At 38.0% G+C, this 15524-nt stretch overlaps 1 protein-coding gene across 1 annotated transcript in view; it reads right to left on the bottom strand.

Annotated features, from left to right (window-relative positions):
- Positions 1-15524, bottom strand: part of ASAP1 (ArfGAP with SH3 domain, ankyrin repeat and PH domain 1) — a gene marked incomplete in the record, with an annotated part of 158430 nt that overhangs the window by 22459 nt on the left and 120447 nt on the right. Inside the window, 4 exon segments of the mRNA XM_072410648.1 lie at positions 558-606; positions 2074-2161; positions 9900-9969; positions 10944-11044. Of these exon segments, the coding sequence (XP_072266749.1) occupies positions 558-606; positions 2074-2161; positions 9900-9969; positions 10944-11044 (308 nt within the window).

Here is a 15524-nt window from a genome sequence, read left to right as displayed (position 1 = left end):
ACGTTCACCATGGAAAAGATTTCCATAAGAAAGGTACCTATAAGGTCCCACATATCCATAGGTTGGTGGGTCAATCTGATATCAGCAAAAGGGTGGCTTAAATAACAATTAATTCTAACACACCATTTTAACTGTTAGCCAAACAAGATGACCACCACTTTGTGAAAATAATATTGGCATACCTAAATAAAATAATATTTAAAACCTAAATAGCTGCCATATATTATTTGTACCAGACCAAGGGGCAATTTCACCTTTAGTCTGGTCTTTCTCTGGCCTGTAATAATCAATGAGCACCTGAAAACGTGGAATCGCATTGAAGGTGCATGGTTTTCTATTGCTAATTATCCCCTTTACAGAGGGTGAAGGGAGTGAGACAGGCAGAGCACAAGCACCAATACCAGAAGCAACTTTCAATCCACTAATATACTGGGGAATAAATTAACAGAGCAGAAAAGCCTTGGGGAAGTAACAAGTCCTCTCCCACGTTTTCTATTACACTATTCTTTTCATCTTTACAGTTACTTTACACATATTCCCACACAAGGCTCACTTACGCTATATAATCCTGCTCATCTTCTGCCTGGAAGTGGTATGTTCTGTTATCTGAAAATTAAGAGAAGTCAAAATACATTCCATAATGAACATATGCAAACTTTGCTATGTAGCAAACATGATTATTTATCTATTAGGAAAATAGGAAGTTTAGAGTTTTTCCAGCATCACAAAAAAATAAAAAAAATATTAGAACATAAAAAGCATCAGAAACAATAAAGGAATTATTCAGATTGGACTAAATACCCTTGGAAAAAAATGTCTGTTCCCCAATTCTCCCCAGAGTAATAAACTCAATACAAAGTTCACAGAAGACTTTGGCCAGGTAAAAGCAGTTGTGAATTTTTTGTCTCTGAACTGCTGGAGCACACTGCAGCTAAGGGATAAGAGGTCTTGGCCCCATGTGACAGCAATAAAGTACAAAAGCCTTAATACTTAGAGGCCAGTGTAAAGAATATTATAATTTTGAAAAAAAATGTAAACTACCCCATTTCCCCTGAAAACACATTTAGGACATACATAAACATCAACTTTGCCAAAAGCTGTTAAGGCGTGACATATATGTTCAGGTATTTCATATAGTGTCTTGCAGAAAGTTTGTACTACAGACCGCAGCTTGCACTGTGCCCCTCTCTGTGCACAGGGAAAAGAAGTACAGAACAATCTGCAAGACATGAAGACTGCCCTACCATTATAAAAACCTTTCCTTTGAACATTATAAATGTTTTTGACAGCTGCCATTTTTGGTTTGTGCATTTGGAACAGGCACTCAGTTTTGGCTTCTGGATTGTGGTTGACAAGAAAGATTGGGTGACACACAGTGGCTCAGAGACACTCTGGCCTTTGCAGAGCTGGGTCCCAGGTTCGAATCCCAGCCAGGACACTATCTGCATGGAGTTTGCAGGTTTTCCCATGTGTGGGTTTTCCTCAGGTACTCCTGTTTCCTCCCACATTCCAAAAGCTTCAGTCCAAAGATTGTGAGGCCCTTTGAGGGATGGGTAGTGACATGAATATGTACTTTGTAAAGCCCTAGATAATAATTATACTAATAATAGGGCTGCCTGCAAGACAAGCCAATGTTTTTCTATATACCTTATATAATACTTTGTATTTTTGAGTTGGTTATGATGGGTCACCGATGCTTAAAAGATCTTTTGTGCATTATTGTTGGCCACCAGTAGATGGTGCTGTGTTCTAATGTAAAGTTTAAACTCTAAAAATACATGAAACTGCAAGTTTGTTATACACTTTAAAATTATTTTATACTTAAGTGTATAAGTATGTTCTAGGTTGATTGTTTATATGTCTTAGTTAAAAGCCACACTTTGGAGAGATAACTTTACATGGTATTGTGGCTTCATGTATTTGTAAAGTATTTAAACCTCTGTTTTGAATAAAGAAGGTTTTCTGTGTCAACTAGTTGAAACGAGTCCTGAAGAACATTTGTATTGTTTGCTGTGAGTCACATCTAAAAAGAACACTTAAAATCAAAAACAAATCAAATGATGAGCCACATACGTGATATCAGGTCAAAGCACTTCTTTTCATCAGCATTGGGTTTCACCTGGCAGGTAAGCAAGTTCAGCTTTGCAGGCGGCCGGTTAGACTGGAAAAAAAAAACAAAGCTTCATGAATGCAAAATCCCAACAATAGCATACTGCAACATAGTACAAAAAGAAATGTGTTTTTTGAAATGTAGCATGGTCAGGGCAGTTCAATCCTTGTCAGGAAGTGAGAGCAAACAACTATCCAGAGAAAAGCCTTTATTTTTTCAATGAATCAACCCTAATGTCTTGTAGCACAAATTAATTAGGAGTTTAAAAAAGAATAATCAGTTTTTTAACACTTCAAACGCATACTACTTTGAGGATATATGTGACTGAGTGCAAAGGAAAAATCTGGTATGAAGGGTCATGTGACCTCCTCTCCCATAACAATTCTGATGCTTGGTGATCGGCCCAACATTTTTAAATGGTGTAGAGTCAGATTCCTTTCCTTACTCCCAGTAGACCAACTTAGTGACGGGGAAGTGAAGGGAAGGTATAATGTGATGCAAGGAAGGGTTAGATTAAATCTATTGTTTTGGTCTAAGGAGCAATAAATTACAATATTAGATAACTCTGTATGCCAAATTCTACATACAATGACAAGAGTTCATTGGCACAACACATTGGCACAATATGTATACACCGCTGGAAAGCCAGCAGCCTTCAAACCATCCTGTACTGTCAAATCCCCAATAATCCCTTTATGTATTAAAGGATTAAAATGTGCAGAAACAAAACAGAAAACATAAAGCAGTAAGAAATCCAAACACACATACACATCATCATATGGCCTGAGGGCAGAAAACAGAAGGACAAACCTAACTGACTCTTAACACAGTAACAGAATTCAGTTCTACCCTATTATCTACTCATCATTAAAACGCATATAAAAGTTCATTATCAATGTGAATAATTCAGCAGGAGTGTTCAACAAGCACCGATATTGCATTTCCATTATTAATGCATAAAAGGTTTTTGGTGCAGAACAATAAACATATTGGATTCTGGGTTGTGTACATATATGGGATCATCTAACATTTGGAATTCATGGGAACCATTTAGAATACTGGTAATCTCACCAGTACAAACTACATGGTTGTAGGTTTGTTGTTACTGGTTATGACCGTGTAAACCTATTGTGGTGTAATAATATAGTGCATGGGTTTCCTGTGACTAGTGACCCTTAGCGAAGGTTTGTCTGAGCCAGACCAAAGTTTATCAATAAGTATTTTTCAGTCTCAATGCCCTGGCATTTCCTATCGCTATCTTCCTCTAAATAGTAGTGACCATGAACTTATTTGGGTAACAAGGAGACAATCATGGGCCAGCAAGGGATAGCATAACTGTAGCACAATAAAACATAGGTGCACCTAGGGGACTGCCCATGCACATACAAGCTTCAGTACTGCATGCATGGTTAAAGATTTTGGCAAGCTTCATATTTTGTTGATAATTTGTATGATGAAAACAGATGATAGTGGGAGTGCTGCATGTCACTTTAAACAATCTGCTAGCAGGCTTTCAACACATTTCAAGTAGTCACAGGTTTATGCTTAGATACCTCAAACTGGAGCTTACATTACATTTAAGATTTGGCAAACATTTCCCAAGCCTTCCAAAACATGCACAACTGAGTGAACTCCTTCACACTTATGCAAGTCCATACTTACCTTGTCTGATGGTTGCAGCCTCCCATGCGGTCCACATCATGCCCACCCTCATTCTCGGTGACTTTAATGTTGCAGTGGATGACGCCAACCATCTTTCCACAGCCAAACTGCTCTACATTACCTGCTCCTTTGGACTCAAAACTCTGCAACTTCTTGACAACTCGCCATTTCCTCTTTCTGATCACAACCTAATCACCTTCAACCTACAGAAATCCTGCCCCCCCTTCTGCCTCATCTCAGACCTGGTCAATGGCAGAGAGATATCTGTAACCTTGACCACAACCTATTCACAAACTGCCTTACGTCCCTCACCCCCACCCGCTCTAAAATCACATCTCTGGATAAAGCTGCCACTCGTTTCAACCACACTTTCTCTGTCCCTGGATAAAGTTGCCCCTGCCACCTTCGGCTATCCCCGTTCTGCTAACCTCTCGTCCCTGGCACAACACCAAACAGCTACAAAAAACTGTTCGTGCAGCTGAGCGCAAGTGGAGGAAATCTGGCCTCAGCATTGAGTTCATGGACTACAAAGCCAAGCTACAAAGCTTTAACACGGAGCTCAATGTCACCAAACAAAATTATTTCTCCGCAGTCATTTCCTCTCAAGCTTCCAACACACGCAACCTCTTCTCAACAATTGACTCCCTCCTAAACCCCATACCTTCTGCCCCCACAACAACCTTCTCTGCCCAAGACATTGCCACTTACTTTAGAGATAACTGTCCCTAAAAGGGACTCACAATCTAATGTCCCTACCATAGTCATATGTCTTTTTAGTATAGTCTAAGGTCAATTTTGGGGGGAAGCCAATTAACCTAACTGCATGTTTTTGGGATGTGGGAGTTAACCTGAGTACCTGGAAGAAACCAACGCCAACATGGGGAGAACCTGCAAACTCCATGCAGATAGTGTCCTGGCCGAGATTTAAACCTGGGACCTAGCGCTGCAAGGGCCACACTGCTAACCACAGAGCCACTGTGCTGCCCATATTGTACTTGAGATAAAATTGACAAAATCAGACATGATGTCCCTGCTCACTGGGCCACTCCAACCATCCCTTCCACCTTTACATCATCACTGGCCTCCCTCAGCCTTGTAACTGTGAATGAAATCTCCTCTCTTCTCTAATCTCTGGCCGCTTGACCCAGTTCCCTCTGATCTACTCCGTGCCCATTCTTCCACCCTGGCCCCCGCCTAACTGAACTATCCAATCACTCCTTTTCTACTTGTATCTACCCCTCCGCTTTCAAACATGCCATTATTCCCACTATCCTGAAGAAACCCTTACTAGACCCCTCCCTGTCTTCTAGCTACAGTCCTAGCTCCCTTCTCCCATATGTTTCCAAACTTGAGCGCCTCGTCTACAAAAAACTTACCTGGGCACCAACTCTCTCCTTGACCCTCTCCAATCTGGTTTCTGAGCTGCCCATTCCACTGGCAAATGACTTCATCAGAGCTAAGTCTCAAGGCAACTTTTCCCTGCTCCTTCTCCTTGATCTTTCCTCTGCTTTTGACACTGTTGATCACTCCCTTCTAATACAAATCATGCCCTCCATTGGTATCACCGACACTGCTTGCTCTCTCTTGGTTTGCTATCTATCTGTCGCTCCTTTCAAGTTTCTTTCAATGGTAATTCCTCCTATCCCACTCTCCTCCCTGTTGGTGTTCCCCAGGGGTCAGTCCTTGGACCGGTTCTCATATTCAGATCATCTCCAGGTCCTGTCACTTTCACCTGAGCAACATCTCAAAAATCCACCCCTACCTGTCCCCAGAGACCATTAAACTCCTTGTACACACTTACGTCACACTTACATCATCTCTCATCTGAGCTTTTTGTGCCTTCCAGGACTGGAAGGCACAAAACATCAGTGACTGACATCAGTGATCTATTTGGGTACCTATAGGGTGGTATCCTTTCCACTAGCCATCAGGCTACTAATATTTGGGCATATCTCAAATATTGGCAGGGGTTCCCCAGGACCTGGAAAATATTTTAAAGGTACTGATGTTAAAAAGTTGAGAAAAGCTTCAGCTTTTCCCAATTTTTTAACATCAGGGACCTTTAAAATATGTCTTAAGAATCACGCTTTCTGCTGGTATTGCATGGACATCAACAATAATTATATTGTGCAGAGCCTGAAAATACTATTTGTATTTATGAATGCACTTGTTTTTGTAGTCCCAGGAGGATGATCTGGTAAAAACTATTTTTTATTTATGCTAAAAGCCGACATTTTCATATCACGCACTGAATAAATGTTTCTTCAGCTCATAGCTTTACTTTATTTTCTGTAGGAAGGTTAAAGAGGCACTTTAACTTGAGACTGAATTATTTACTGATTTATCCACTATTTGCTTGTACTTCGAGGTTTGACAGGTACTCGTTTAAACACTGGAAAGAAAAATCACCTATTGGTTAAGGAGTCTGACTGGTACCATAATTGTTTGTTAAAGTCTATTATCACGGCATGATGTTAATGCATAATTAATGGCAGGCTTTGCATGGAACATGGAGTGATTAAAGAAAACAAATTTAACGCGTAAAAGGCACACAAAAAAAAAGGAAAGAACGGGTGAACAAACATTACTCTGCAGGAGAAAGAGATATAGTACAGACGCCTGAAAATATGTTCAGAAAAAAGAATGAATGCAACTAAGTGTTGTTGTGAAAGTGGAGACAACCATAAATAATCTTGTTAACTGCAATGGTCTGTTATATGTATTGGCTGGTGTGTAAGACTACAGCTACACAGGCAATTCAATCTAAAAGATAAAATAACAAAAAACAACTTTGGTTGAAATACTTACCTTCAATCCAGAGATTTTCCCAGTAGTACTTTAATATTATTATTAGTCAGTATTTATATAGCGCCAACATATTGCACAGCACTCTACAAAGTCATGTCACTAACTGTCCCTAAAAGGTACTCACAATCTAATGTCATGTCTTTTTAGTACAGTCTAAGGTCAATTTTGGGGGGAAGCCAATTAACCCAACTGCATGTTTTTGGGATGTGGGAGTTAATCTGAGTACCCGGAAGAAACCCACGCAAACATGGGGAGAACCTGCAAACTCCATGCAGATAGTGGCCTGGCCGAGATTCAAACCTGGGACCTAGCTCTGCAAAGGCCACACTGCTAACCACTGAGCCACCGTGCTGCCCATATTGTACTAATATACATTTCAGTTAAAATGATAGCATCACTGACCTATTTTCCCACAAAAAACCCTGGACACTATCCTCACCCAAAGCTTATGACTGGACTGCAGAAAAAGCAGCACAGTGACAGCCTCATCCTTGCCACTCCTCCTCCTGTTAGCATGTTTCAGGTCAGAACATAAACTGATTAACCCCCTTAGCTGTATTCCCAAGACACTCGGGGTCGCTCAAAATATAAAAACCCCACTTATCTCGTTCCTTTGGCATCCTCCGGTGTCCTGCTCGTCCGTGCAGGTCCTCAGGCAGTCTCCTCTTCCGCCGATCTTCAGCCGCCGAATGCATTGACGTTTCCCGGTGACGATGGTGCATGCGTCGGTTTGCGTGGGAGGCGCGGCGGGAAATTCAAATAATTTTGTATTGAATCCAATACAAAGAAATTCTTATAATATATAAATTATATTATAGATGTTATATATGATTCTGTACAGTTTTATTACAGGTATCACTATTTATATTCACCCTTTTTTTAACAGATTTTTGTGTTTTTGTAAAGTTTATTATGAAATTTATTAAATGCATGAAAATACAGACAGAATTAGAACACCAGGGGGGTTAACTCCTTGTGTTGTTTTTTCCTATCACATTGCAGCCATGCTCTGCAGGTTCTACAAGTGACGGATACCAGCTCAAATATATGTGTTTACACTGCCTAAATTTAAATAAAATAATACATTTACTTATATAATGAAGAGCATTTATTCCCATCTTTAAACCCCTCATTTAAACAGATTTAATTTTTATTGCTCCCTTGCAATTCAATGCCTAGTGCATCTAACTATGGAAGAAGCAGGAGTGATAGTATTGGTACCATTAGCATCTGACACCTGCAGACACCGGGAATTTTAGTGATACCTGCAACAAATGAAGGAATGCTGGGGAAACACTGGATAGATGAGTAGCTCTGGGTTGAGAGGGGACCTTTGCAAATACATAATAAAGTATCTCTTTCTCTTGTACAGTCACACTGGAATTATATGCCTGTTTGCCTTGCTCTGTGCTTCAGTCCTACCATTTTGGTAATTGCAGAGACACAAGAATGAACAAACAACCAGCATACAGAATCAAAGCACATAGCAGAGGATGAAAGCATACAACATGCTTTTAAGTGATGGATGCTGACAATTTTATTGGTCATGAAAATTGGAGTAATCAATTATTAGGACTAATTGCTTAAAAAGAATTCCTCTACCTAGAAAGGAAGTAAAGGCTTTGCGGTGTCTCAAAGGTCAGATTCAAATGCAATGTAATTTTTAAATAGAAGAAAATCTGGGAACTGCACAAAAAGTATTTAGAGAAGGTAAAAAAAAGTATATACGTATATGTGGCAATTTATTTGCATACCAGTTGTGATACTTTGTAATAATTTCATCTTAAAGATGAAGTTGAAGTTTGTTTACCTACTGGCTGCAAAATTCCTGACAAATTACCATATTTTAGAGGGATCACAGGACTTGTATTCGAACAGATGCTGGGAAGTCCCAGAATGCATATAACAGCAGCAGACAAATGAGCATTGTCACAAATTGTGTCTTGTCTTGCGTCTTACACATAGGTCATTACATCTAGTGTTGCAAGGAGTGTAAATTGCAAATAAGTGTTAGAAAACTTCTTTTCACACCACCTAAGTGAGTGACATTCGGCACTGCTACTAAATAGCTGCCGAGAATATTACTATGACACCAGACAAAAGCCAGGCGTAACACGACAACAGTATCTCCTCCAGGACCTCACCGCATGTTATCTGCGAGAACAGCTGCTTAGACAGAATGTATTAGTAGGCCGACTTGTCTGAGTGACTGGCTAATTGTTGTCAGCTCTAAACTGTCTGCCAACTTCTGTCAGCTGCTGATCTGTGATGGCAAGGAGATTCTGCTTCATCAAGTAAATATATTTACATCAGAGCATGTGATATCGGTCTATCAGCAGATTTATTTTGTAGCAATGGCAAAAACAGGAAAGAAGATACTTTTCTTCGCTGACAGCTCCATATCAAAGAGTTGTAAAATGGCCAGCATTTTATTAATATTGGTTTAAAAGGATGCCTTGCAGTATAAGTGCCATAAAAACTGGTAATGAGCAGAATATTTGCACATCAGGCAAACTCAACTGTTTGCCCTTCTTCAACAATGACCAACCTAGTGTGGTCTATAGCTGTCCTTCGTTCCTCAATCTGCCGGCACCAACATCTTTTTCTGGGTTCTTCTGGATCTCCAGCTCTCTTCTTCCAGGAGCTAGCTATTGTGACCCCGGCACCTGGCTTATTGGAGCCAAGCAATGGACACAATTTAAAAGGAGCTAGGTGAGAGGTGAAGGTTTTTTTTTTCAAGAAACATGGAATGCTTCTTCTGCTAAACCCCCTAGAATGTTTTTTAATCTTTATGTGTCACTTCAAGCCCTCATTCAGTTCCTAAACTCACAGCTACATACATAAAAAAACCTAAATATGTATTTCCCTTTACCTAGTTGAGGGATCTTCACAGTCCTGCTACAAAGCACAACTAGGAGTATTATACATGCTATCAGTTTAGGTTTCAGACTGTACAGGGGATAGAAAAATGTTCTTGGCTCCACAGCTTACATTGTTCTGGCCCTTCCTTTTCTAATGAGTGTAAAGGTGGAAAAAAGGGTCAGGTACTTTCACTAGCTGCATTGTAGTTGCATTCAAGTTTGTCATTCATATATGCAATGAGTTTATGTATTAAGAGGAGGAGGATAGGTTAGGATTTAGATTATAATTAGCAGCCTTTTGCCAAGTTAGGACATTTTGTCAAATTTCCGCTACAGTTTTCCAGCTACAGCTTCCAGTAAATATGCAACCTGCCACAGAAGATCTAAAGACATATTTGCTATAATGTGTAAAACATGGTGATGTATACACAAAAGAAGGTACTCAGGCAACAACTTACAGTGGCATGTGATATTGTCAGGATTCCATTCTTTACTGTACATTTTCTTCTCTGCCAAACTTTTCTTAACCTAAAACACACAGATAATAAACAGTAATATAGTAGCATAAAGAACTAGGTTAAAACAAAATATTTATGTCTATCAGAGTCAGCTGCTTGCACTCTCCTGCAGCTTTGGTGCTGAGGAACACAAGTATTCTCTCTTTCCTCTTTCCTAGAATTTTGTTACATGAAAAAATCCTACATGACATTACAATGAATGCAGATTTATTTTCCAACAAAATATGTCCATCTCTATTTTTATTATCAATAAAAAATAGCTGTGAATGTCATAAGCTGTTAAAAATTTAATCAATGCTTTTTTATTTTCCATAACTAGCTAGAATGTGTGTTGGTAAATGTTTGCATTGTTGCGTGCACTTTTTTCTTGCTGGATTAAAAATTGATCTGAGCAGTTGCCATTGTTTGGTACAGAGACACACTGGGGATCTTTAGATGTGACCTTTGTTGAACTTCAGAGGAAAGGGCATACCTGCTTTCAGTTTATGTTTTCAATGTAAGCATTGCTTTGTCTCATGTTAAGGGATCAGAAAGTTGAGAATTAGGCACTGAACATTGCAGGGTAGCTTTTACTGGGCAATGTGATTTTACATGTATTGTATTTGCAAATGTATTCATCATAAACCTGTATAATTTTGTGCATCAAATAAAATTTTAATTGCCACAATTATCCAAATAAAATACTGAAAACTGATGCAAAATAAAACCTGCATCCACTTTTCCATGTTCAGTCTCAGATATAATCTGCAAACCAGTATTAAAAGTTTTAAAATACCACTTTCTCAGCAATGCCACCTTATCATCAATGTCATCGGTATGAGATTGATACAAGATGTCAAATTACAGGTCTGTAAATTGATGTACATAACCGCTAACTGCCTGGGACTGTGGTGGAAATTGCCCCGGATCAAAATATAGAAACCTACTTTAAAGGAAAATTTCAAAAATAATTTTACTGAAAATGTATGAAGCTCTACAACATACCCATCACTCTTCTTCAACAGATATCCTTTCTTCTCACTGCCGTACTCTTTGTTACCCTGCAGCTGGTGCATGCTGTACCCTCCTTGTTTGCTCTGGGAATCCTAGAAAGAGGCAAAGAGAACCAAACATTAGACATGAGTTTAGGAGGTCAAGCATTGAATAAAATGGTGATAAAATGTGAGCTTGGAGTGAATGATTTTTCTTAAAAGTATTTGTCCACTCAGATACAAACTTTTCATAATTGTTTTAAAAAAGTTTTTTTTTTTAATCGAAAAAATCTCTAATAATCCTGAGTGGCAGCGTTGATATGAAAGATGAGACTTTTCTCTTAAAAGACTCATGTCTTTTAATGCGAAAACTTGAATGAAATCAAAAGAAAACCTGAGCTGTGACACCATTTTGAAGCTTTTATACATTTTTTGTAAAAAAAAAAAAAAAAAAAAAATTATTTACATTTCTAGTCAATGCTAGTAGATAATTACATACAATAGTCCCCAATGGACCCTATTTATGCATGACTGGTATATTGTCCTAATGCCTCCTGAATGTGGGCATAGATATACCAGGAAACTTTAGCACAGGCTACCTGTAGACTGTCAATCTGACATTAGAAAGGTGAGCTGTTCCTTTCTTCTTAAAGAAGCAAAAAGTAAAGCTGCCTCACAAATCTGCATTAGGAGAGTGAAGGATTAAAAAAAAAAGGACAGTGCTAGATTTGCTGACCTTGTAGGTTTATTTAGGAATGAGTTATATTATATATATTTCTAGTGGTCAGATCATTAGTGCAAATATCCTAATGCATGCCACGTCTCAATATATTCAATTTCCAAATATCACAAATAAATTGGGGGACTTTTCAGGCACCTATTTGAAAATAAACCAAAATATAACTGCTATTTTGACAGTTAAAATACAACTAAAAAATTCACACAAGTGAATACATATTGAATATAAAACAATTTTGGTCTCCCATAGTCAAGCAGTTTCTTGTTTCGACGCGTTTCGCGGGTAATTCTCGCTTCCTCAGGAAAAATGTTGGACCTATCAATACAATAGATTTACCATTTCTAATTTATGAACATAAGAACTTTTGTATTTCAATTTCTATAGTTTCAATTAACATATTACCTAGCAATGGAAGTTCTAACAAAGCCACTCAAAGGTGGATGGCTCCTCCAAGAAAAGAAAAGTGCAGATCACAAGCCAGACAACAGCCCAGCAAAAACAGCAACCAGGAACTACCAAATTGAACCTCCTAGGGTTCCACCTAAAAATATTTAAATTTCATATTTATAAATCCATAGCAAGTTTTTAAAAACATCTACATTGTCAAACTGGGTTATTGCACCAAATATTGGGTGAGGTCCAATTTGGTAGTTCCTGGGTTGCCGTTTTTGCTGTGCTGTTCCCTGTGAATTTTTTACTTGTGTTTTAACTGTCAAAATACAAGTTATATTTTTGGTTTATTTTATAATAAGTTCCTGAAAAGTCCCTAAATTTATTTGTGATGTTTGGAAATTGAATTTATTCGGGAATGAGTAACACCAAATACAAAACAGATGCAGTATTTGGAGGTAGAAGGTTCTTTTTACAATTAACTTTGTCTGTTCCTTTGACAAGTATTTATGCTGTCTGTCCTTTCATGACATGAAATCTCTTCAAATGGAGTTGGGGATCCTAATGTAGTTCCAGAAAGTAATTAAAACAAATCAAAAATCAAAATCCTCTGCTAAAATCTGTGCACCAAATCATCAAATGGCTAGAAAAATTTATTTGAGCAACAGTTCAGAGGAGAAGAACAGGAATGTTTCTTTTTATGTGATATCTACGGTGAGCAACATTTTTTTTATGGCTGAGACATAAAGAATAGTGTATGACAGAAGATGATGTACGACAAATGAGAATGCAACTTACTCTCCTAGACTTCGATCAGGGAAGGCAAATAAAAGGTAAAAGAGAGAAAAAGCAAAATACTAATTAAACCAATTTCAGAAATCACACAGAGATTCAACAAGAAGACATGAATGGTAATCTGTCTAGAGACAGAAACTTTTTGCGAAGCCCTCATATAGAAGCTGTCTTTTATATATTTTTAAGTTATTTGGATTCTTCTTCATGGTGACCTCTGTTGGAGAGAACATATACCCCAGGTGTGAAAGAAGGGTGGCTTCATATTGAGGATTTATATACAAGTTTTTCTGTTTAATGACTCTTTTGAGTGGACATAGGAGATCATAGTTCTAACTTTCCAAACTCTATCAGTGCCAGCTCATTTTTATGTCAGATGCAGATAAGGAAGGAACAAATTCAAATTATGGTAACATTTATTCTGCAGGATGGATGTGCTGTGCTATGTAAATCTGATGAATGAACAGAATTTATTAGGCGGGTGAAATGGCATCTATGTCAAATGTGTAATTAGCAGCCTGGCTGGAGTACAGAAGGGGTGTAGGAATACAATAGATTTTTAGTTGCAATAAATCTTGAACTGATCGGGCCACAGACTTCCATTTCCATAACTGCCACCAATAACCCTCTTACTAAGCCCACTAAATCCCAGAGTTTGCATCTTCCACAATCCAAGCCCATCATTTCTATGATTTTGTTTGAGTAAATACACATACAGTTTATCACACACACACTCATCATTGTGTGCAGACATACAGTATATTTCTCAATCTCATTTTATGAGTTATTTAATTACTATAATCAGACGTAAAGATGTAGTGGGTGTTATCAGGAAGACACATTTTTGCATTCTTCAAGGAAGTAGATTTTTTTTCATTTCATCTGCACTCCTTTTTTCCCTAGTCTGTCTGCTTTTCATTCATTGCTTCATTAGTTATCACCACAATCACAATCTACCCATTCACTGTAGACAGCCAAAACAGACTGCAAGTGAAAATAGAGAATAGACTGCAAGTGAAAATAGAGAATAGACTGCAAATGAAAATACAGAGAAGCCCCGAATGTATAATAATAAGGTAAGAATAAAGGTAAAAGACTTCTTGCAGTTAAACACAGTTTTTTACCAAAAAAAAAACAACTTTAGTTGAACAAAAAAAGGTGCCACAAAGTTTTCTTTCATCTCTAAAATTCAAACCAAGTGTAATGCCAGAGTACACACCTGTAAAATGTACAAGGCCACAACAACGCTAAGTAATTCAGTTTTTCCCCTAAAGATGTACAGTATGTTCTTATAAAACACAGTCCCTTTCAGAGCTGGTATTTCAGACCAGGAACTGCATTGAACCGGCCACCTGCTATAAAACAAGGCTTTTTATAAGAATGCTTTGTTAAGAGTCCTGGGCCAAGGCACCTTCACAATCCAGTCCTTGTGGTATTGTTTTACTGTACAAGACAATAGAAACAGTCAATGAGACGTCAACTCTGCAGCAATACCAGATTATATATGCTGGTGGATTATTGGGAAAAGGAAGTATATACATACAGGTTCTTTTTCATAGACTAAATTAGAGGTACAAGCTACCATCTGTCATTGGAAACCATCATGAAAGTTTGATAAAAATTTACATGTGCATGCTGCCTTACACATATGTAGATATGGGAGGAGCAGCTATAGACAGGGGAGGTCGTCTCTCTTTTCTTAGATCAGCACAATCCTTGTCACATTTGTATGAAGTACATCAGATTGGCTTTTATTAATATTATTATTAATATTAATAATAATAATTACCAGGATTTATAAAGCACCAAAATATTACACAACACTGTACATTAAAGAGGGGTTTCAAATGACAGACTAATACAGACAGTGATACAGGAGGAGAGGACCCTGTCCCAAAGAGCTTACAATCTAGAAGTTGGGGGAAGTAACACACAAATGGAGGGGGGACATGTAGTGGAGGGAAGTAGTGAGTGTTTCAAAAGACAGAAAAAGATGAGTAGGCTAGAAAAAATTTGATTTTGAGTGCTCTTTTAAATGAACACAAAGTAGGAGCAAAGTTGGCTTCCATCCCTGTTCCTCTCTCTTCCATTAAAAGTGTTGCTGTATAGGGTATTGGAAGAAGCCGACGCCTAGTCAAAGTCAGATGTTTACACTAGTTTTATTTTAAACTGCCTGGAGTTAAACTATGAATCAATGATACCAAATTTCACTGTATAGAATTCCCTGGCAGCGGTCTAACCTGATCTGTTCGAACTTGCAATGATAGCAAACCTTATCTAGCAGCTAAAACAAAGAATGAGTTCCTAAACTCATGTACAGTCCTGTCTAAATGTACAGTGTTGACTGACCTGAAAAGAAAATTTAAAGAAAAAAAAAAATCTTTAAAAAAAATGTAATATTTCATTATCTGTTTTCAATAAAAGTCTGAAATACATCTATACCCTATTGTGTGGTACTTTCCCCACCTCCTAGATTGTAAGCTTTTCAGGACAAGGTCCTCTCCTCCTTGTCACTGTCTGTATCTGTCTGTCATTTGAAACCCCTATTTAATGTACAGGGCTGCGTAATATGTTGGCGCTATATAAATCCTGTTTATTAATATTAATAATAATAATAATAATAATAATTGGGTGCCTACCCCAAGTGAGAATGTTATGTTTTCTATTACCCGA

Source organism: Pyxicephalus adspersus, chromosome 5 (assembly GCF_032062135.1).
Source record: "Pyxicephalus adspersus chromosome 5, UCB_Pads_2.0, whole genome shotgun sequence".
Taxonomy (NCBI): Eukaryota; Metazoa; Chordata; class Amphibia; order Anura; family Pyxicephalidae; genus Pyxicephalus; species Pyxicephalus adspersus.
This window is presented reverse-complemented; position numbering and strand designations above follow the sequence as displayed.